The sequence below is a fragment of the Panthera uncia genome, chromosome E1 (genome assembly GCF_023721935.1).
Source record: "Panthera uncia isolate 11264 chromosome E1, Puncia_PCG_1.0, whole genome shotgun sequence".
In the NCBI taxonomy this organism is placed as follows: domain Eukaryota; kingdom Metazoa; phylum Chordata; class Mammalia; order Carnivora; family Felidae; genus Panthera; species Panthera uncia.
The window spans coordinates 34,628,217-34,653,040 of NC_064814.1; the positions used below are offsets into that span (position 1 = coordinate 34,628,217).

At 37.2% G+C, this 24,824-nt stretch overlaps 1 protein-coding gene and 1 long non-coding RNA gene across 2 annotated transcripts in view; one reads left to right on the forward strand and one right to left on the reverse strand.

Moving 5' to 3' along the window:
* USP32 (ubiquitin specific peptidase 32) overlaps positions 1-24,824 on the forward strand; it is a 248,995-nt gene that overhangs the window by 106,894 nt on the left and 117,277 nt on the right. The window contains exons 3-5 of the mRNA XM_049637818.1: positions 14,571-14,676; positions 18,838-18,956; positions 24,676-24,824. The exon at positions 24,676-24,824 is cut by the window's right edge and continues 17 nt beyond it. Of these exons, the coding sequence (XP_049493775.1) occupies positions 14,571-14,676; positions 18,838-18,956; positions 24,676-24,824 (374 nt within the window). The remainder of the gene's footprint in view (positions 1-14,570; positions 14,677-18,837; positions 18,957-24,675) is intronic.
* The window catches only part of LOC125927467 (uncharacterized), a 129,801-nt gene that overhangs the window by 54,354 nt on the left and 50,623 nt on the right, over positions 1-24,824 (reverse strand). The gene's annotated exons all lie outside the window — the stretch shown is intronic.

Sequence of the window (24,824 nt, forward strand, 5' to 3'; positions counted from 1 at the left end):
AGTTGCAAAAAAAATTGTGAGACAATTGGGGAAACTTGAATACTGACTAAATATTTGGTGATACTAAGGAATTTTTGTTAGTTTTTGTCTCCGTCTGTTTGGGATGTAATACAGTGCCATATTCTGAATGGCTTATAAACAACAGAAATTGGTTTCTTACAGTTCTAGAGTCTGGGAAGTTTAAGATTAAGATGCCCACACCTATAATGTCTGGTGAGGGCTTGCTTCCTGCTTCGTTAGATAACCGTCTTTGCTATGTCTTCAGGGAGCTCTCCCAGGCCTCTTTTGTAAGGGCAACTAATCTCATTCATGAGGGCTCTACCCTCACAACCTAATCACCCCCCAAAGCATCCCACCTCACATTGCGTTTCAACATAAGAATTTGGGGGAAATCGTGTTTTGTGTTGTTTTTTGTTTTGTTTTGTTTTCAGTGTAGTAATGCTAGTATGGTTGTATTTTTAAAGTATCTTGTAGAGATACATAATAAAATATTTACATATCAAATTAAGAATAAACTGTATAGCAGCTTTTTTTTAATGCACAGGATAAGTTTGTTGTTGTCTGGGCATTTCCAGAAAAATCAATTCTTCACTAACAAATTTAGGTCTGCTGTGTTGTGAGAAAATTAGTTTTGAAAGAAATAACATCTTCAAAAGATCACATAGAAAAATTTTGATAAGGGAGTAAAACTAATTGATGAATCAAATCTTCATTAAAAGTTTAAATAGAAAAATGTTGATCCTCATGAAAATTATGTAAAATGAAGCAAAAATTAAAAATATTTATTTGGTTCTATTGACTATTAATCACACAGTTTAAAAGCTGTAGTAGAATTTACTCAGAGAAAAGTCATGAGGTCATTGATCATGAATTAATTCTTATTAACAAAGTGGAGTCAAGCTCTGCTTTCTGTCTTCTGCCCTGAGAATAGCATTTACACACAGGAGCAGCTTTTCAGCCTGAGTCCTGAAATGAGAAGACATGTGACATATTTCCTTCACCTGTATGCAATAGGATGGAACTAAGGCTCAGGAAGTTAAGTGATTTGCCTAAGATCATAGAGCCAATAAATTAATAAAGCCTGGCTTCAAACCCAAGTCTCTCTCACTTGAAATGCCGTGATATGAAACAGTTTGCATCACTTACTACTTTCCCAAGGAATAGTGGAATACCTTTGTAACTTGTAGCCAAAATACAGTGGAAGAGAAGGATCAGGGCATATACTAGTGGTTGAAACACAGCACAACCTTTCTTTAACTGTGGAGACCTATGTACCTCTGCCTTTTTAAAAAAATCTTTTAACTACATGCTAAGAGTTCTTGATATATTATAGAATAAGTCTTTCTCTTTTAAAATGCAGATTAATTTCCCTCTCTTCTGAACTCATTATTTACTGGATGATATCATTATCTGAAAGGGGGTTAGTGAGGTCATTACCACAACCATCAATTCTATACCACTTTTATGCCACATTAGTATAACAGTATGCCAGGTCTCAGTCTGGATATTCATGGCTACCAAATATTTAAGAAATGTTTTTTATTCTTCTTTATTTTTTAATAGCTACAGAAAATCGCCAAAGAGATTTTTAAATAAAGATCTTGTAACCAGTTACAATAATAACAAACACGTGCTTTTTTTAAAAGTAGCATCAAAATATCCTTGCTATCCTTTGCACACCCCCTCTCACCAATCCTAAAAACAAAGCTGAGGTCATGAGCATGGCACTTAGTATTTCATAAATGTTAAAGCATTGTCAGTTGTAATGTAACTATTGCTTTAGAAATAATTTTTTGGGGATGAAGAAAGATATTACACATTAGATGTGTTGAATGCGTCATGATTTCTGGAACATTAAAAATGCTGGAAAATACAAATATGTCTTAGAATTCAGAAAATATGGTGATTTTCCTGGGCCTCTTTTCCTCATCTGTCGGATGAACTTTTGAACTTGGTGGTTTGGGAAAGTTATTACTGTTCTTATATTTTGGGAGTGAGGTACCAGTATTTTCCAGCATTTAAATGTTGGCTATTGTTTTTATTATTATAAAAATAATTTATTAATGGAGTTAGTATTAGGTTAAACACTGTAGTGCTATGATTAAGTAATTTCTTACTGACTGGCAACATAAAGATTGAGATACGTGATATAGCATTTTACCTGTAGTATACAACAGTGTGTATTAGGTTCCTTTCTCCCATCTTTGCTACTGTCATGTGTATTAATTTAACATATGCTATAAACACATTAAATTTTTACTGTTATGCTTTTAGACAGCCAATTATCTTTTAGAGAAGTTAAAAATAAGAGAACAACTATATTTTCTGTGTACCTTCATTTATGCTGTTCCTTATTCTTTTTCCTTTGTGTACATACATGTGTCTGGTTTGGTATTCGATTTCCTTCCACCTAAAGTACTCTTTCCCCCTTTTATGTGGTGCAGGTTTGCTGGTAATGACTTAATTTGTTTTCATTTCTTGGAAAAGTCTATTTGACCTTTCTTTTTGAAAGATATTTTCTCTGGGTATAGGATTCCGGTTTTTCTTCTTGGTGTTGTAAACTTGTCACTTGACTGTCTTCTGGCTTACTTAGTTTTCAGTGAGAAATGTTTCAATACAGTATGTCTTTTTTCCTCTGGGTGCCTTAAACATTTTCTTTTTATCTTTGGTTCTGAGTAGTTTGAATATGATTTGTCTATTTGAATATGGTTTGGGGGTGGGGTTAGAGGTATAATTTATCCTACCTATTGTCTGAGCAACTTCTGTCTGTGTCTTTGTTTTGGGAAATTCTCAGCATTTATGTCTTCAGATGTTTCTTCTGCTCCATTCTCTTTTACTTCTAGGATTACACCTGCATGTGTGTTAAATCATTTGAGTATCCCACAGCTCTTAAATTTTGTTTTGTTCTTTTCTACCCACACATTTTTTTCCCCTTCTGTTTCATTTTGTACAATCTATTACTTGATTCTGTTGAGTTTACTATTGAACCATTCCAAAGCTTTACTGAACTCACTATTCATGTTTTTCCTTGCTTCCTCGTGTAACTTATAATTTGTGGTTGAAAGGTGGATGTTTTATGTTGGACAGTAGAGACTGAGGAAGATAGTATTTATGCCTGGCTAGGCGTTTAGCATGAGTAGTTGAGTCAGTCTCATCTGTGGTTGAGCTGTATTTTGTATTGCTATACTTAGCCATAGCACACTATAGGCTTCAAATTCAAGTCTAGGGTTACCTTTTTTAGGGTGGAGTCTCATTTGCCAGAGGATTCTTCAAATGTTTGTTCTACCTTCAACTTTTTATCTTATTTTCTTGTTGTTATGATACTTCAGAAAGGGTCTCTTTGTATGCTCTTCCCTCCCCAGCAGTAGACTGATCTTATTTATTCTTCAGTGTTTGCTAACACAGTGGTGGAAGTGGGTGAGGGTGCTAGTTGGGGGGGAGGCATTCTGTTTCATGTTTTTGTTTCAGTTTAAAGCTGTGACAGTGTATCCCCACTTCTTAGTGATTCTGCCTCTCCCCAATGGTAGGGGATATCTAAAGGTCTATGATGTTTTCTACCCCTGTCTCAGGGATAGAGGTTTTTTCTGTTACCTTCCTCCAGTTTATGCAGTTTATTTTTAGTTATACCAAGTGAAAATAGTTATTCCACAAAGTATATTTGTTAAGGTTTTTTAAAAAAGAGAAGGTAAGCGGGAGAGGGACACGAAGAGCGGGAAACACAGAATTGGAAGCAGGCTCCAGGCCCTGAGCTGTCAGCACAAAGCCAGATGCAAGGCTCGAACTCATGAGTGGTGAGATCATGACCTGAGCTGAAGTCAGACGTGTAACCAACTGAGCCACCCAGGTGCCCCTGTTAAGGTTTTTTTTTAAAGTGTTTTTTATGTTCTGATCTGGAACCATTTCCCTAGACTAGTTTTACTAGGCTTTTCTGTTAGTGGCACCAGAGATACATAATTTTTGGCATCAGTTGTCAAGAGTGTTATTGAATATATTTTTAAATATCACTTCATAAATATATATTTTCATTTTTCATATTACTATGTAAGTTTTATTTCTTGAATTCTTTTTTATTGAAGTATAGTTGATACACTATGTTACATTAGTTTTAGGTGTACAACATAGTGATTCAGCTTCTCTATACATTATGCTATGCTCTATACAAGTGTAACTACCGTCAGTCACTATACAATACCAATGACCAGTATATTCCATATGCTGCATCTTTTATCTCTGCGACTTATTCATTCTATAACTAGAAGCCTGTATCTCCCACTCCCCTTCACCCATTATGCTGATCCTCACACCCTCTCCCCTCTGGCAGCCTTCATTTCTTTATATCTGTGGGTCTGTTTTTTGCTTTTTGTTTGTTTAGATTCCACATATAAGTGAAATCATACAAGATTTGTCTTTCTCTGTCTGATTTATTTCACTTAGCATAATACCTTCCAGGTCTATCCATGTTGTCGCAAATGGCAAGATCTCATACCTTTTTTATGGCTGAGTAAAAGTCCTGTGTGTGTGTGTGTGTGTGTGTGTGTGTGTGTACACACAAACCACATCTTTATCCATGCATCCATCAGTGGACATTTGGGTTACTTCCATATCTTGGCGATTATAAATAATGCTGCAGTAAGCATAAGGGCGCATGTATTTTTTCAAATTAATGTTTTCATTTTCTTTGGGTAAATAGCCAAAAGCTATAGCTGTCCAGTTTTCCCAGCACTATTTATTGAAGAGGCTGACATTTTCTCATTGTGCATTCTTGCCTCTTTTGTCATAAATTAATTGACCACATAAATGTCAGTTACTATTTTGGGGCTGTCCTGTTCCATTGATCCATATGCCTGTTTTTATGCCAATACCATACTGTTTTGATTATTACAGTTTTATAGTATATCGTGAAATCTGGGACTATCAGCTTTGTTCTTCTTTCACAAGGTCGCTTTGGCTATTTGGGGGTCTTTTTTGGTTCCAGACAAATTTAATATTGTTTGTTCTAGTTCAGTGGAAAATACTTTTTTTTTTAAATTTCTTAATGTTTATTTTTGAGAGAGAAAGAGTGTGCGCGCGCAAGTGGAGTGGCAGAGAGAGAGAGGGAGAGACAGAATCTGAAACAGGCAGAGCCAGACACGGGACTCAAACCCACAAACCATGAGATCATGACCTGAGCCAAAGTTGGACGCTTAAACGACTGAGCCGTGCAGGCGCCCCATAAATACTTGGTATTTTAATAGGGATTGCATTGAATCTACAGATTGCTTTGGGTTTGAACTATTCTTAATCATACATTTTTCGACAAAAATTCTGCATGGTAAAAACTGGGTCACTTTGTTTTAAACAACAGCACTTTTGACACCAAATGTATGGGGTTTTTCCCTATATCAGTCAATTTTTCAACTCTCTGGACACCAACTGGATGTCCTATAATTTCGATTCAATTCTGAGATAAGTACCTGGAATTAGTGCAGACCTCCAGTTCTGCCCCCTCCTTCATATGCCAGTCTCAAGTCCTGTATTTCTGACCAGTTGGCTATAAATCTAGGGTTCCCATGACCTCCTCTTTGGGTTTGTCAATTTGCTAGATGGCTCACAGAATTCCGGAAGGCACTTTATTTACTATTACCAGTTTATTTTATTCTATTTATTTAAATAAATTTATTTTTTAGTTTACAATCCTAGTTAGTTAGCATATAGTGCAGCCATGATTTCATGAGTAAATTCCTTAATGTCCCTTACCCATTTAGCCCATTCCCTCTCCCAAAACCCCGCCAGCAACCTTCTGTTTCTTCTCTACATTTAAGAGTCTCTTATGTTTTGTCCCCCTCCCTGTTTTTATATTATTTTTGCTTCCCTTCCCTTCTGTTCATCTGTTTCGCATCTTAAATTCCTCATGAGTGAAGTCATGATATCTGTCTTTCTCTAATTTTACTTAGCATAATACCCTCTAGTTCCATCCACGTAATTGCAAATGGCAAGATTTCATTCTTTTGATTGGTGAGTAATACTCCATCGTGTATATATACCACATCTTTTTTAAAAAATTAATTAATTAACTTTTTAATTTACATCCAGGTTAGCATATAGTGCAGCCATGATTTCAGGAATAGATTCCTTAATGCCCCTTACCCATTTAGCCCATTCCCCTTCCACAACCCCTCCAGCAATCCTGTTTGTTCAAGAGTTTCTTATGTTTTGTCCCCCTTCCTGTTTTTATATTGTTGTTGCTTCCCTTCCCTATCTTCATCTGTTTTGTATCTTAATTCCTCATATGAGTGAAGTCATATATTTGTGTTTCTCTGACTGATTAATTTTGGTTAGTGTAATACCCTCTAGTTCCATCCGCGTATTTGCAACTGGTAAAATTTCATCCTTTTTGATTGCCGAGTAATATTCCTTTACACACACACACACACACACACACACACACACACACACACACACCACATCTTCTTTATCCATTCCTCCATTGATGGACATTTGGGTTCTTTTCATACTTTGGCTGTTGTTGATAGTGCTGCCATAAACATTGGGGTGCATGTTCTCCTTTGAAACAGCACACCTGTATCCCTTGGATAAATACCTAATGCAATTGTTGGGTCATAGGGTAGTTCGATTTTTAATTTTTTGAGGAACCTCCATACTATTTTCCAGAGTGCCTATACCAGTTTGCATTCCCACCAGCAGTGCAAAGAGATCCTCTTTCTCTGTATCTTCTAACAATGTCTGGTGTTGTCTGAGTTGTTAATGGTAGCCATTGTAGCAGGTGTGAGGTGGTATCTCATTGTGATTTTGATTTGTATTTCCCTGATGATGAATGATGTTGAGCGTTTTTGCATGTGTCTGTGAACCATGTGGAGGTCTTCTTTGGAAAAGGGTCTATTCCTGTCTTTTGCCCATTTCTTCACTGGATTATTTGTTTTTTGGGTGTTGAGTTTGATAAGTTCTTTATAGATTTTGGATACTAACCCTTTATCTGATATGTCGTTGCAAATATCTTCTCCCATTCTTTCAGTTGTCTTTTAGTTTGCTGATTGTTTCCTTCTCTGTGCGGAACCTTTTTATTTTGATGAGGTCCCAATAGTGCATTTTTGCTTTTGTTTCCCTTGCCTCTGGAGACATGTTGAGTAAGAAGTTGCTGTGGCCAAGATCAGAGAGGTTTTTGCCTGCTTTCTCCTCAAGGATTTTGGTGGCTTCCTGTCTTACATTGAGGTCTTTCATCCATTTTGAGTTTCTTTTTGTGTATGGTGTAAGAAAGTGGTCCAGGTTCATTCTTCTGCATGTCGCTGTCCAGTTTTCCCAGCACCACTTGCTGAAGAATATCCATTGGATATTCTTTCCTGCTTTGTCAAAGATTGGCTGTCCATATGTTTGTGGGTCCATTTTTGGGTTCTCTATTCTGTTCCATTGATAGGAGTGTCTGTTTTTGTGCCAGTACCATGCTGTCTTGTTGATTACACCTTTGTAATACATCTTGAAGTCCAGGAGTGTGATTGCCTCCAGCTTTGGTTTTCTTTTTCAAGATTGCTTGATTTGGGGTCTTTTCTGGTTCCATACAAATTTTAGGATTATTTGTTCTAGCTCTGTGAAGAATGCTGGTGTTATGTTGATAGGGTTTGCTTTGAATATGCAGATTGCTTTGGGTAGTATTGACATTTTACCAATATTTGTTCTTCCCATCCAGGAGCATGGAATGTTTTTCCATTTTTTGTGTCATCTTCAATTTCTTTCATAAGCTTTCTGTAGTTTTCAGTGTATAGATTTTTCACCTCTTTGATTAGACTTATTCCTAGGTATTTTATAGTTTTTGGTGCAATTATAAATGGGACCGATTCCTTGATTTCTTTCTGTTGCTTCATTATTGGTGTATAGGAATGCAACCGATTTCTGTGCATTGATTTTATATCCTGCGACTTTGCTGAATTCATGGATCAGTTCTGGCTGTTTTTGGTGTAATCTTTTGGGTTTTCCATATAGAGTATCATGTTGTCTGCAAAGAGTGAAAGTTTGACTTCCTCCTTGCCTATTTGGATGCTTTTTATTCCTTTGTGTTGTCTGATTGCTGAGGCTAAGACTTCCAACACTGTGTTGAATAACAGTGGTGAGAGTGGACATCCCTGTTGTGTTCCTGATGTCAGGGGGAAGCTCTCAGTTTTTCCCCATTGAAGATGAGATTAGTAGTGTGTCTTTCATATATGGCTTTTATGATCTTGAGGTATGATCCTTCTACTCCTATTTTCTTCAGGGTTTTTATCAAGAAAGGATGCTGTAATTTGCCTAATGCTTTCTCTGCATCTTTTGAGAGGATCATGTGGTTCTTGTTCTTTCTTTTATTGATGTGATGTATCACATTGATTGTTTTGCGGATATTGAACCAACCCTGCATCCCATGTATAAATCTCACTTGTTATGGTGAATAATACTTTTAATGTACTGTTGGGTCCGGTTGGCTAGTATCTTGTTGAGAATTTTTGCATCCATGTTCATCAGGGAAATTGGTCTGTAGTTCTCCTTTTTAGTGGGGTCTTTATCTGGTTTTGGGATCAAGGTAATCCTGGCTTCATAGAATGAGTTTGGAAGTTTTCCTTCCATTTCTATTTTTTGGAACAGCTTCAACAGAATAGGTGTTAAGTCTTCCTTAAATGTTTGGTAGAACTCCCCTGGAAAGCCATCTAGCCCTGGACTTTTTTTGGGGGGGGAAATTTTTAAAATAAATTTAATTTTTTTAAGACATTTTTTTAATGTTTATTTAGTTTTGAGAGAGAGAGGGAGAGAGAGAGCACAAGTGAGAGAGTGGCAGAGGAGACACAGCATTTGAAGCAGGCTCCAGGCTCTGAGCTGTCAGCACAGAGCCTGATGTGAGGCTTGAACTCACGTACTGTGAGATCATGACCTGAGCCGAAGTCGGACACCCAACAGACTGAGCCACCCAGGCGCCCGGGAGATTTTTATTACTAATTCAATTTCTTTACTGGCTATGGATGGGTCTGTTCAAATTTTTTATTTCTTCCTGTTTCAGTTTTGGTAGTTCATGTTTGTAAGAATTTGTCTATTTCTTCCAGATTACCCATTTTATTGGCATATGATTGCTCATATTCTCCTATTATTGTTTGTATTTCTGCTGTGTTGGTTGTGATCTTTCCTCTTTCATTCTTGATTTTATTTATTTGGGTCCTTTCCTTTTTCTTTTTGATCAGACTCACTTGAGGGTTATCAATTTTGTTAATTCTTCCAAAGAACCAGCTTCTGGTTTCATTGATCTATTCTACTGTTGTTGTTTTTTTTTGTTTTTGTTTTTGTTTTGTTTTTGGTTTCAATAGCATTGATTTCTGCCCTAATCTTTATTATTTCCTGCCTTCTGCTGTTTTTGGGTTTTATTTGCTGTTCTTTTTCCAGCTCTTTAAGGTATGAGGTTAGGTTGTGTATCTGAGACCTTTCTTCCTTCTTTAGGAAGTCCTGGATTCCTATATGCTTTCCTCTTATGACCGCCTTTGCTGTGTCCCAGAGGTTTTGGGCTGTGGTGTTATCTTTTTCATTGGCTTCCATGTACTTTTTAATTCCCTCTTTAACTTCTTGGTTAGCCCATTCATTCCTTAGTAGTATGTTCTTTAATCTCCAAGTATTTGTTACCTTTCCAAATTTTTTTGTTGTGGTTGATTTTGAGTTTTGTAGTGTCGTGGTTTGAAAATATGCATGATGTGATCTGCATCTTTTTGTACTTGTTGAGGGCTGAATTGTGTCCCAGTATGTAATCTGTTCTGGAGAGTATTCCATGTGCAGTGGAGAAGAACGTATATTCTGCTGCTTTAGGATGAAATGTTCTGAATATATCTGTTAAGTCCATCTGTTCCAGTGTGTCATTCAAAGCCATTGTTTCCTTGTTGAGTTTCTGATTAGATTATCCATCCATTGTTGGAAGTGGAGTGTTGAAGTCCCCTACTCTTATCAGTGAGTTTCTTTATGTTGGTGATTAGTTGATTTATATATTTGAATGCATCCACATTTGGAGCATAAATGTTTACAATTATTAGATCTTCTTGGTGGATAGACCCCTTAATCATGATATAATGCCCTTCATCCCTTGTTACAGTTTTCCTTTTAAAATCTAGATTTTCTGATATAAGTATGGCTTCTCTGGCTTTCTTTTGGCGGCCATTAGCATGATAGATGGTTTTCCATCCCCTTATTTTCAATCTGAAGGTGTCTTTAGGTCTAAAATGGGTCTCTTGTAAACAGCATATAGATGGATCTTGGTTTCTTATCCATTGTTACCCTGTGTCTTTTGATTAGAGCGTTTAGTCCATTGATGTTTAGAGTGAGTACTGAAAGATACAAATTTATTGCTGTTATGTCACCTGTAGAGTTGGAGTTTCTGGTGTTGTTCTCTGGTCCTTTCTGGTCTTTGTTGCTTTTGGTCTTTTTTTTTTTTTTTCTTTTCTCCCCTCAGAGAGTCCCCCTTAAAGTTTCTTGCAGGGCTGGTTTAGTGGTCATGAACTCCTTTAATTTTTGTTTGTCTGGGAAACTCTTTAAGTCTCCTTCTATTTTGTATGACAGCCTTGCTGTATAAAGAATTCTTGGCTGCATGTTTTTCCAATTCAGCACATTGAATATATCCTGCTACTCCTTTCTGGCCTGCCAAGTTTCTGTGGATAGGTCTGCTGCAGACCTGATCTATCTTCCCTTGTAGGTTAAGGACTTCTTTCCCTTGCTGCTTTCAGGATTCTTTCCTTGCCTGAGTATTTTGTGAATTTGACTATAATATGCTTTGTTGATGGCTGGTTTTGTTGAATCTAATGGGCATTCTCTGTGCTTTCTGGATTTTGATGTCTGTGTTTCCCAGGTTAGGAAAGTTTTCCACTATGATTTGCTCACATAAACCTTCTACCCCTTTTTCTCCCTCCTCATCTTCTAGGACCCCTGTGATTCTGATGTTATTCCTTTTTAATGAGTCACCGAGTTCTCTATTTCTTATATCATGCTCTTTTGCCTTAGTGTGCCTTTTTTTCTGCTTCATTATTCTCCATAAGTTTGTCCTCTCTATCGTGGATACGTTGCTCTGTTTCATCCATCTTTGCTGCTGTGGCACCCATTGGAGATTGCAGCTCAATAGTAGCATTTTTTATTTCATTTTGACTAGCTTTTACTTCTTTGATCTCTGCAGTAAGGGTTTCTAGTCTGTTTTTAACCCCAGCTTGTTTTCTTATTATTGTGATTTTCAATTCTGGTTCAGACATCTTGATTGTATCTGTGTTGATTAAGTCCCTGGCTGTCATTTCTTCCTGTTCTTTCTTTTGGGATGAATTTCTTCATTTTGTCATTTTGAAGAAAGAAAAGGAATTAATAAAGTAAAAAAAAAAATTACTTAACAAAATCAAATGAAGAATGCTGGGTCGTAGGTGTGTTTTGGTCTCATTGTTGAAAGAAACTTGATAGATTAGAGAAAAGGGAGAAAGAAGAAAAGGAAAGAAAGAAAAGAAAAAGGAAAACATTTGAGAAAATGAATGCAATAAAATAGAATAAAATGAAATGATGGAAGTAAGATAGAATATAAAAAATTTACAAAAAAGTAATATAGTAGAAAAAAATTAAAGATCTTTTTAATAATAATGGAAAATAAAAATAAATTTTTTCTCTTTCTGTATTCAAGAATAAGAAAAGAAAAAAAATTAAATAGTTGGACTAACAGAGTCAAATATGATTGAAATTACATCCGGTTTCCCCTAGAAATCAAACTATGAAGCACTTTATAGTCCTCAAACTAAGCAGGCAGAGAGACTTGTGTTCTTCCAGAGTGCGGTTGGCCCATTTGGGCAGGGCTTAGTGTAATGGCTCCATTCTCCACTAGATGGTGCTGCTTAGCTTAGTGGGGTAGATTGTTGTGGGTGTAGGTGTGTAGGGGCATGCATGGGAGGGGTGAAAATAGAGTCACCCAGCTACCCAGTCTCTAGTATCAGAACTCTGTGCTTTTCCCTACTAGCAGTCAAGCACCCCTTCTTTGTCTCTGGCTTCTGTCCATTCTCCGTTTCTACACTGTGTGTGACCAAGGCATCTGGCCGCCCGGCGGCACCTCCCTCCTGAGTTTTATCTCAGATGGGGCCGTGTTTCCCAACCCCTCATTTCTGTACTTATTCTCTGGGGGAGGGTCTCGCTCAGCAGTGGCTGGGTGCTGGCCACCCCCAGGAACGTTCGGGAGACCGTGCCACTGCTGATGCCCAGAGACTGCAGCCAGCCACCAGCCCTTCCCAGAAAAAAGTTTGTGCAGTCATGTAGCAGCAGCATTTCAGGGATTACGGCAAATCACGGCACACATCTGGCACCAGGCTTCACCCTCAACATCCTGGCTCTGACACCAGTGAATGTGGCCATTCTCAGGGATCTGCTGGGACCTTTGCCTGTGGGGAGGCCACACTGCCTCTACCAAATGTCCTCCCAGTAGGGGAACCACCTCTCCCTGTGTGGCCCTCGGACCTCTCAGACCTCACACTCTGTCTCCAGGGATTTCCCCTTCCTATCAGAGCTCCGCCAGGTATTGAGCTGTGGAGTTTCAGACTCTGTGCTCCACCTGTTTATAGAGTCTTAATGGAATTTAAACCCTCTCCTTTCTCCCTTTTTTGTTTAGTCCCTGTGGCTGTTTCCACTGTTCCTTTTTCTCTCCAGCTGCTTTCAGGGGTGGGTGCTTTTCCTGTATTCCCCCACCCCCCGCCTGGCATGTCCTCTTCTCCCCAGGCAAAAACAGCTCCCTGTCCTCAGCAGCTTCTTTCTCTCCCAGTTCGCCTCTCCACTCCGGATACCTGCCCAGTTGTGTGGTTCAGGTCGTGCAGATTGTTGTATTAGTCCTCAGATCAGTTTTCTAGGTGTGCAAGGTAGTTTGGTGATGATCTGGCTGCATTTCAGGTCCTAGAGACAAAAAAAACCTTCCATGCTGTTCTGCCATCTTGGCCCCTCCTCTTATTATTGCCTATTTATTTAAAAAAAATTTTTTTTAATGTTTATTTTTTGAGAGAGAGAGTGTGAGCAGGGGAGGGGCAGAGAGAGATGGAGACAGAATCTGAAGCAGGCTCCAGGCTCTGCGCAATCAGCACAGAGCCTGATGCAGGGCTTGAACTCACAGACCGCAAGATCATGACCTGAGCTGAAGTTGGACGCTTAACCAACTGAGCCACCCAGGCACCCCTACCAGTTTATTTTTTTAAAGACTGCAACTTAGTAACAGCCAAATGGAAAGAGATGCAAAGGGCAAGGGGTGAAGGTGGGCAGGGAGGGGGATGGTATGCAGAACTTCCATGCCATCTCTGGGTGTTCCCCTCTGCTAGCACCTTGATGTCTTCACCAACCTCTGGTTTAGAGGTTTTTAATGGAAGTTCCATTATGCAGGCATGGCTGATTAAATCACTGGCCATTTATTGGCTATTGGTGATTAAATAAATCTCCAGCACCCTTCCCTTCCTGGAGATTGGGAAGTGCTGCTGAATATTCTAACCCTCTAATCACATCTTTTCCTCTGACTACCAGCTCACATTCTGAAGCTTTGTAAAGGCCCACCAAGAGTCATTTCATTAGCATAAACTCAGATATGAATGAAAGGGACTTATTGGGTAAATAACCAAAGATGCTTCTTTTACCTATATCATTCAGCAAGGAGTTTTAGAAGCTCTTGTGTCAGAAACTTGGAGGAAGACCAAATATTTATTTCTTATTATATCACAATATCACCTTAGGCGCTCAATAAAGAATTACTAACTGAATGAATTTATGTCATTGCTTTTGCTGTCCCTTTCTTATGCATAGCTTTTCTTCTTTAGTTTTGATTACTAGGATACTCCTTTCTAAGAGTGTATAAAACATCTTGAGGGGTTTCTGTATTTTTTACTTTTATAAAATTGAATATATTTGGCATATAACATTGTGTAAATTTAAAGTATACAAGGTGTTAATTTGGTGTATTTATATATTGCAATATGATTGTCATTCCATTTTTGAACATTCAGAGGGTGTCAGTCTTTCAATTTTTTTTAATGTTTATTCATTTTTGAGAGAGACAGAGCATGAGTGGGGGAGGGACAGAGATAGAGGGAGACACAGAATCTGAAGCAGGCTTCAGACTCTCAGCTGTCACCACAAAGCCCGACACAGGGCTTGAACCCACGAACCTAGAAATCTTGAGATCATGACCTGAGCCGAAGTCGGACGCTTAACCAACTGAACCACTCAGAGGCCCCAGATGTCGATCTTTCAAATCAAAATGTATGTAAGTTTTACAGAGGTTGAAGGAAATTCTGTAATTACACAAAATTCTTACCACATTATTGGGGCTATTGAACCTTTATCTGATTTGACCTTTGTAAGGATTCCAAAGAGAAAGAATATTTAGTGTGTGAGCCAGTGATATATATATAGTAGAATAGATAAAGTGTATTTTTGGCTGAGTGCACTAACAAGATGTATAACATCATTTTATTAAAGTTTACCAGAGTCTTGTTTGGAGATAGAGACAAGATTTGGTAAAGGTGGTATGAGCCTCAAATTCCTCAACAACTGAAACCTCTAATGTTGGCTTTATCATTTTCTCCTAGGTGATATACTGTTCTTTTGGTGGAACATCCAAAGGACTGCACTTCAATAACTTAATAGTTGGACTTGTCCTTCTTACAAGAGGCAGAGATGAAGAGAAGGCAAAATGTACGTACTTTAATATCTGAAAATGATAATACTACATTTGTGTGCGGAATAATTTACCTGAAAATTCTGATGACAGTGAAAGCATTTGAGTTGATATTTCTCCAAAGAAGATACACAAGTAGCTAATAAGCACTTGAAAAAATGGTCAATGTAAACTTATTAGGGAAATATATATTAAAGTTACAGTGAAGTAAAGTTACTTCTTCATACCTACCAGGATGACTAAATAAGAAAGATAGGTAATAATTAGAGTTGGTGAAGAGTGGAAAAGTTGAAACCCTCATATATTGCTGCTGGGAGTGTAAAATGGTACCATCACTTTGGAAGATTGTCAGGTAGTTCCTCAAACTGCTAAACATCGAGTTATCATATGACCCAGCAATTCCACTCGAGTATGTTCACCCCAAAATTGAAAGCATGTATTCATTAAAAAAAAAAAAAATGTACAAGAGTATTCATGGCAGCACTGTGCACAGTAGTTGCAAGATGGATACAACCCTATTATCCATCAACTGTTGCATTCAACATAAACAAAATGTGATACCTCCATATGGTAAAATACTTCTCAACAGTAAAAGAATAAAGTACTAATGCTGCAACATGGATGAACCTGAAAATATTATGTTAAAGTGATAAATGCCAGTCAAAGTGTAGGCCACATGGTATGTAATTCCATTTATATGAATTGTCCAGATTAGGCAGATGCATAGACACAGTAGATTAGTGATTTCCAGAGGCTGGCAGGGAATAGGAAAATGGAGAGCAGCTACTAATGAATGTAGGGTTTCTTTTTGGGGTGAAAGTTTTATTGAAAATTTCCCAGGAGAAGTAAAGAAACATTTACTTTGAAAATTCCTAGGTTTTAACCCTTGGCCACCAGATGCTGGGTTTTCTCTCTTCCTTCTTCCTTTTCTTTATTTTTTAATTTATTTTTATTGTTTAAATTTACATCCATGTTAGTTAGCATTAGTGCAACAATGATTTCAGGAGTAGATTCCTTAATGCCTCTTACCCATTTAGCTCATCCTCCTCCCACAATCCCTCCAGTAACCCTCTGTTTGTTCTCCAGATTTACCTTCTTCCTTTTCTTTTTTTTTTCTTCTTTTTTTCTTTTTTTTAACATTTATTTATTTTTGAGAGACAGAGACAGAGCATGAGCGGGGGAGGAGCAGAGAGAGAGAGAGAGAGAGGGAGACACAGAATCCGAAGCAGGCTCCAGGCTCCGAGATGTCAGCACAGAGCCCAACGCAGGGCTCGAACCCACAAATTGCAAGATCCTGACCTAGGCCAAAGTCGGACGCCCAGCCGATTGAGCCACCCAGGCACCCCAACCTTCTTCCTTTTCTAACCTGCCTTCTGACTGCTTCTCCTAAATCCCTCAGAATCTTCTTTCTTAATCCTAAATTTAGGCTGTTCTTTTTAATCTATTTCTTTTTTTATAGTTTTATTGAAGTATAATTGACTTGCAATAAAATGCACACATATAAAGTGTGGACTTTGATAGGTTTGGGGACGTATATATACCCACATTATCACAGTTAAGATATTGAACGTATCCATGAACCAACTTGGAATTTAACTGTGATCCTGGTTTTTCAAATTAGCGCTCCTCTGCCAACAAACAGATACTGTGGCTCCAGGCAGCCAGTAATTAAAAATAACATTTGGGGGCATCATAAACACAAACATATAAAGTCCTTCCTTCCTTTCTTCCTTCCTCCCTTCCTTCCTTCCTTCCTTCCTTCCTTCCTTCCTTCCTTCCTTCCTTTTTTTTATTTTAAAGAGAGAGTGGTAGTGGGGAAGAAGGGTGGGTGGGGAGCAGGGAGAAAAGGAGAGAGAATATCTTAAGCTGGCTCAGCGCAGAGCCTTACACTAGGCTTTAACCCCACAACCCTGGGATCATGACCTAAGCCAAAATCAAGAGTCGGCCGTTCAACTGACTGAGCCACCTTGGCGCCCCTACATTTTTTTTTAATTTTTATTATACAATTGTATTAGGTTCCTAGGGCTACCATAACAAAGTACTGCAAACTTTTGTTAAGTGGCTTTTAAAACAACAAAAACGTATTTCGTAGTTGTGGAAGCTAGAAGTCCAAATTGAAAATGTTAGCAGGGCCCTGCTCCCTCTGAAACCTATATGGAAGAATCCTTCCTTTTTTCTAACTTCTGGTGCTGGTAGTCCTTGCTGTCTTTGGCTTGTGTGTGCATCACTCTTAATTTCTGCCTATCTCCTCACATGGTTTTCTTCTGTGTTTTGTCTTCTCTTCTTATAATCAGTCATATTGGATTAGGACTCACCCTAATGACCTTACTTTAACTTGATTATATCTGCAAAGACCCTGTTCCAAATAAGGTCACATTTGTGGATGCTGGGGTTAGGACTTTACCATCTTTTGGTGGGACACAGTTCAACCCGTAACAGGTAGTCAGAGCACTCCAGCAAATACTCCCCCTGAAGAAATCCTCCGTGGGATGTGGGAAGGCAAGCAATGAAACCCCCTGGGCCTTCAAAGGGATGGAATGTCTCCTCTATCTTTCTATCTTCTATCTTTCCAAATAAGGTCCCATTCATAAGTTCCTGGAGGTTAGTGTTTCAACATATCTTTTTGGGAGATGCGGTTCAATCCATAACAGCAGTATTTCAAACATACATACAATATGTACATCTACCCGCTTTATTATTTCTTAACATTGTGTCATATTTGTGCTGGATCTTATTTTTTAGGAAATAAAGTATTACATCCAAAGTGAGGCTATCTCTCTGTATCTCTCCATGGTCTCATTCCCACTCTTCCCTTTACAACTGTAACCACTCTCATGAATATAGTGATCTTTTGTTCCTCATGCAGGTATTTCTACCTTTATGATATTTTATATACCTTTAAACGTATCTTCAGTTGTTTTGCAGATTTTAAACTTCTTAAACTTTTTTTAAAGTTTATTTATTTCTTCTGAGAGAGGGAGAGAGAACACAAGTGGGGAAGGGGCAGAGAGAGAGAGTCTCAAGCAGGCTCACAAACCGTGAGATTATGACCTGAGCACAAGTCAGATGCTTAACCAACTGACCCACCCAGGTCCCCCTAAACTTTTTAAGTAAATGGTATATGATACAGATTATTTTATAATTTGCTTTACAATCCCAAAAATATTTACCTGAATATTTTTTTAAGTTTATTTATTTATTTTGAGAGAGAGTGCATGAGGGTCAGAGAGAGAGGGAGAGAGAGAGAATTCCAAGCAGGGATTGAGCACCGACATGGAGTTTAATTTTAGGAACGATGAGATATGACCTGAGTTGAAATCAAGAGTCAGATGCTTAACTCACTGAGCCACCCAGGTATCCCTTCCCTGAATGTTTTTGATATTTATCCATCTTGAAGCTCTTAGTTCCTATATTCTAACTGCTATGTAGTATTCCATTGTGTGTGTGTATGTCAGTTTACCTATTTTCTTATTGATAGATATTTATCTTTTTTCCTCTAAGTTTTGCTATTATACATAATATTCCAGTGAACATTGTTGTTCTTGTGCACACGTATGAAAGTTTCTTGAGGGTGGAAGTCGAGCTGCTTAGAAGTTGAATTTCTAGGGATGCTTGGGTGGCTCAGTTGATTGAATGATTCTTGATTTCGGCTCACGTCATGATTCCAGGGTCATTGGATCGAGGCCTGTATCAGGCTCCTTGCTGAGTGTGGAGCCTGCTTGGGATTCTTTCTTTTGCTCCTTTTGTCCCTCTCCCCCACTTGCACACACTCTCTTTTCAAATTAAGAAAAATTTTAAATTAAAAAAAAGAAGTTGAATTTCTAGCATACATCACTTTTGCCAGATTTTGGCAAGTTACTCTTTAAAGTGGTTGCAGTAATTCATACTCTCATTAACAGTGTACAGTAGTTCCTGTTTTTCCCATTTTATTGCTATCACTTTGTATTGTCACACCTAAACATTTTTGCAAATTTGATGTTTGAAAAGATATCATATTGTTGTTTTAATTTGCGTTGTTGGTTTTCTTTTTTTTTTTTTAGGAATAAATTAAATTATATATTGATAAAGTGCTTGGCACTAGTAATCACTTAGTAATATTTACCTCTCTCTTCCCTCTCTACTTCTGCCAGGGTATATTTAATCTATGGTAAGTTTAATTTATTCTTTCTTTCTTCTAGACATTTTTAGTCTTTTTGCAAGTGAATCTGGGAGCTATGTTGTACGGGAAGAAATGGAAAGAATGCTCCATGTGGTGGATGGTAAAGTCCCAGATACACTCAGGAAGTGTTTCTCAGAGGTATATTTAAAGGTTTACATTTCATCCCTACCTGTTACAAAGTATTAACTCTTAGTTATATAATGAGCTTAGCTATGATGAATAGATGTTTATGTGCAGCATATTCTTGACATTTTTGTTTTTAATGGTTGATGTTTCATTTATTTGTGTGCTATTCTCAAGGGTCCATGACACTTAATACTGTTATATTTGTGAATCTTAAAATTTCCAGTTCTACTTTAAAGACAACTGTCTATACTTAAGGGATAATAAAACACACTCACGTTCTTACACCAATACATACACACTCACTGGTGATCATACGTGCCACTGCTTTTCATCTTATAGTGTATCATTGGCCTTAAGTCATTCTGTGACTCTCACCCATCAAGGTCTATTTTATCACTTACTTGACTTAGCTGATTTGCATAGTGAAATATTTGGGTGTGAAAAACCTGTCGTTTTCTTCTATTTTCATAAATAATATATTTTCATTATAGAAAAACAGTAGAAAATGTCTATCTTTAACAGAGAAAATTCTTTTTTTTTCTTCCTTTTCACAGGTCTGCTAATATGGGAAATGCCCTAAAGATGGTAGAATAAAAAAACCCTTTTAGAATTTTCTGATGTTTTCCTGCAGCACACTCAATGCTGCATGATTCCTCATGGGTGGCTGTTTGAGCCACTTGCGTTTTACAGATATGACAGTCCCTCACTGCTGTGGGTTTTATTCATTTTAGTTTAGTCGCCTTCCTAACTGTAAAGGCCTTGATTGTCAGTACTCCAGCTATATGCATGTATCTGGTTTTCATAGCTCTTTGGACTCTGTAGCTTTAGTTTTTCACTACTCTGGCTTTGAGTTTCTTCTGTGTTGATAGCACCTGGAGATTTCTGTATCTTGCCTTCAACTTGGCTGTACAGTTTTTAGTAGTGGTTATGGTATCATATTTTACTCCATATTTCTGTGTGTTTGGTGCAAAAGGATTGGCTTCCTGCACTGCAAGTTGCTGTGATAGTATTTCAGTACTTCAAGACAAGCTAGGCTATGGTTTTCCTCTCCAATAACAAACATTTCCTGTCCAAAAAAAGTAACCTAATCTTTGCAGGCCTGATTAATTGAATTTTTCACACAGATGTAAAATGCATTAATACTCTGTACATCTTGGAGAATATATATTTTTCTTATTAAGTTTTATGTACATATTCCCATTTTGATGGGAGTTCAATGTGGCTAGCTACCCAGTTCTCCAAAATTTAGGCACAATAGCAGGTACATATATGAGATGATAATTAGTGCTATAGGGAAAGATTAAGTAGAATAAGGGGGATAGGTGGTGATGGGGAGGAGGTGGCAGAGTGTTGGTATTTTGTATAGGGTAGTTGGGAAAGGCTTGTCACATAAAGTGACATTTGAACCAAGAATTTAAAGGAAGAAAGATCAAACTGTGCAGAAATCTGGAGGAAAACATTTTTTAAGAAGAGAATACAGCAAAGGCCTGGAGTTAGAGTGTGCTTGATATGTCCAAGGAACAACAGAGGAGCCAAATGAGCTGGATTAGATTAAGAGACTCGTAGAAGTTACAGAGGTTGGGGAAGGGGGTGAGATGAAGTGGGGAGATTATATATGGCTCTAGGACAGTATGAGTTCTTTGATTTTCACCCTGAGTGAGGTGGAACCAATTAGAGGGTTTGGGGCAGAGAAATACATGATTTTTTTTTTCTTTTTTTAAACATGATCATTTTGGCTTTTACGTACAGGGTAGGCTAAACAGAGTCCATACAAGATATCTGTGACTAATCTAGGTAAGAGGTGATGATTATGTAGATCATAATATAGCAGTGAGGTGGTGAGAAGTTTTCAGATTCTGCATTTATTTTGAAGGGAGAGTTGACAGGATCTTATATGGATTATGGGCTGTGGCAGAGAAGAGGATGACTAAAGTGTTTGACTTGATTTAGTAAGTGAATGGAGTTTCCATTAATTGAGATGGCTAAAACTACTTGGGGGAGGTTTGGGGTTTGATATCAAGAGAGATTTAGGACATAATTAAATTTGAGAATCATTTTAGACATTAAACTGATGCCAACTATGCTTTTTGATATATAAATTAGCATTCAGAGGATAGGATTTGTTGGCTTAGAGTTGAGGATGAGATCATCTTAGAGTAAATTCAGATAGAAAACAGATTGGAAGACTGAGTCCTTTACTCCAGGGTTGAAAGGTTAATGAAATGAAGAAGACTCAAAACAGGAGCCTAAGGAATAGCCTGTGAGGAGAACCAAAAGAGAATGGTGTCCTGGAAGCCAAGTGATGAAAATATTTTAATAGAAAAGAGTGTTTATATCAAATAAACTGAAAGGTCAAATGAGTTGATTTTTGATCACTGAGAAGTGATCATTAGAATTGGCAATGTAGAGGAAGGTCCTTGGTGGAGGTCCTGTGGAGTTAAAAAATTCACTGGAGTTAGGATACCAAAAGAAGTTTGCTCATAAGAGAAAGTAGCGAAGGGGGAAAGTGGAATGCTTAAAATTGCACTTAATGGAAAGGGAACAGTTATTATAATAAGATCGTAAGACTTGTTAGTTAAGTCTGCAGTTAAGTGTTGTATGAAGGACAAGATCTTTGGAAAAGGAAAGATCAAAGAAATGAGAGGCCCTGGTTTTGGAATACTCATGTAGATGGCTATTTAAACCACTAGATACTTATAGTTGGTTAAAAACAAAACAAAACAAACAAAATCACAGTAAATGGGCTAATTTTTATCTGATTCAACTATTTAATATATTACGTGCTGTAATTTCTGAGTAATGTGTCTGATTGTGTCCAAACCCTTGCTTTTCAAGTTACCATGTTTCAGTATGAGTCTACTTATATTAGAAAAGACTTATTTTGACCTCCCATAACAATGTTTTGTGTTGTTTTTTGCAATCCTAAAAAGCCACCAAAACTATAAAGAGAAGCACTTTAGCTAAATGATGTGGACCTAGCACCTAGATTTAAGTGACATGGAATAGGTTTCAGCCTTTTCTTTTTTTTTCCTTTTTAATTTTTTTTAACGTTTATTTTTGAGAGAAAGAGAGAAAAAGAGTGTGAGCAGAGGAGGGGCAGAGAGAGAGGGAGACATAGAATCCGAAGCAGGCTCCAGGCTCTGAGCTGTCAGCACAGAGCCTGACATGGGCCTTGAACTCACGAACTGTGAAATTGTGACCTGAACCAAAGTCGGAAGTTTAACTGACTGAGCCACCCAGGCGCCCCTCAACTTTTTCTATCTTATGCTTTTTTTAGCCTTAAAAGATGAAGTTATAAAGGAATCCACATAGGAATTGTATTGTTCTTTTCTTATATTTTCTTTGGTTGTCAGTTTTTAAGATGGAAATTCATATTGTTCTTGAAAGATGTGTCAATTTTAGGAGTCTGTTTATTTTTATTTGCCTTTTATGTTACTGGATTTTTTTTTTTTTTCTAAACTGCTATTGTGACAATTTATAAAAGGAAACTTTGCCTTTGCTTTCTGTTTTAGAAGACACCCATGACTCAAAAACATAAAAAGTCAGGTTTAACAGATGGCATTTTGGTGCTACCAGTTATGCAGTGATCTGAATGGACAGGTGGATTTCAGTGGTTACTTTATATTTCACTAAGTCAGCCAGGAAGTGTGGTGCATAGCTTAGGCTCAGAAACTTTGGACTACCTGGGTTTAATCATATTTTTGCCACTCTATCTTAGATCTTAGATTAATTAACTTTTTGAAACCTCAGTTTTCCCATGTGTAAAATGGGGATGGTAGAATAGAGTGTTGCTTTGAAGATTAAATTAATATGAAATGTTTAGGGGTGCTTGGCTGACTCAGTCATTGGAGCTTATAACTCCTGATCTTGAGATTGTGAGTTTGAGCCCCACGTTGGGTAGAGAGATTACTTGAAAACAAAATCTTAAAAAAGAATGTTCAGAACAGTGCTTAGGGAATTGTAAATACTCAATATTGATGATATGTGAAGGTGGTAGAAGTGCCTATTATAATTAGCAACTTTTTGCTTTCTTGTACATGAGGGTACATTTTATAACATCTTAGTCTCACTGAAACCATTGATGCTACATGTTTTGCTTCATCTACAATCCCATTGATTATAAGATGTACCTTTATGTATTATAAAGAGAGAAAAGACCTGCCAGTTTTAGTTGAAGGATACTCTTGGTTTGAAAATTCATCCCAGTGTCAGAGATGTTAATATGTAAAAATGTACATGAGCTTATGGGATTTATACTACTAATCCTCTTTCTAAACTAAACATGGGGAACAGAGAGAATAAGGGTATGATCCCTAATCTCTCAACATGTTGGCAATGTCCTCCCATATCCCTGCAGCAAGTCTGAATGCCATATTCTTCCATTCAGAAAAACAAGACTGTCAATGTTGTCTAGATGTTTTGATTGCACTGTTAAATGTTCTGAAACTAGTAAGCTAAGCATATTGCTGTATTTTAATAGGATGCTGCCAAACGGTATATAAATGATTTCTATCATATCTCTTTTAGGTTAGGAATTATTTGTATCCCTTAATATTTCTATCAGGAATGGACCTGATAGGCTCCTGAATGTCATTCTTCATTGTATTTCCATGTGGGTTGCTTCTGTCTTTTTCTCAGAAACATCCGGCCCTCATTCACCCTCGGTCCTCCTGTCTTCCAGATTAAGAAATTGACTTGCACAGCTATGTCATGTTCTTTCTCATCCGGGATACTTTTTTTTTTTTTTTTTTTTTTAAATCCAGAGATGTAGAAGACAAAATACTTGACAAAAAAAGCAAAGAAATAGCAATCTACTTGTTTTTTTTGTATTCTAATTGACTTGTGAATACATGTTTTTAGTGATGCCTTCTAGAAGAGGGCTCCTGGATAGTTGTTTTTAATTTGCCAATGAAATTTAAAAGAGCATTTTAATACCATACATATTTAATTAAAATATGCTCATTCTTAAAGTTTAAGGTGCTGAAGAAGAGGGATAAGGCAAGTAAAAAATTGGCCTTATTAAATATAGAAAAAAAATGCACTTTTAGAGGGTGGGGAAAATGGGGCGGTTCAATGGGTATAAAGTTTCTGTCATGCTAAATGAATTACAGAGATCTGTTGTATAACATAATGCCCATAGTTAATAATGCATTATTGTGCACCTTAAAATTTGTTTAGAGGGTAGAGTTCATGTTAAATGTTCTTACCACAAACCAGCCAACCAAACAAACAAACAAACAAGTAAAAACAAAGATGCAAGGAAACTTTGGGAAATGTTGGCTATGTTTACCATCTTGATGTGGTGATAGTATCATAGGTTTTGCATATGTCCAGTCTCATCAAATTGTACATACTAAGTATCTTTGTATACCAATAATACCTCAATAAAACTGTTTTTTTACAAAGAGGAAAAAATACTTTACTGATTTCAGGATATACCTTAGAAAATAATATGTGAATTATTAGTAACAATGCACTGCTTTAATGAATTGATGAAGTGATTTACAACTAAATTGCATAGATTTTATGCAAGTGGAAGTTCTGAAAATACAATTATTTTTTAAAACAGTTTGATTTCCAAATATACACCCTGTAGTGTTAGATAATCCTTTCTTTGTAGATATTAGCAAGATAAATGTTAACAAATTTCAAATTTCAAATTGTACGGTTTTAAGTAAGATACCTTAAAATTTGACTAAGCCTATGTATTTTTTTTTCCTTTTAATTTTAGGGTGAAAAAGTAAACTATGAAAAATTTAGAAATTGGCTTCTTCTAAACAAAGAGGCTTTTACCTTCTCTCGTTGGCTACTATCTGGAGGTGTTTATGTGACCCTCACTGATGATAGTGATACTCCCACTTTCTACCAAACTCTAGCTGG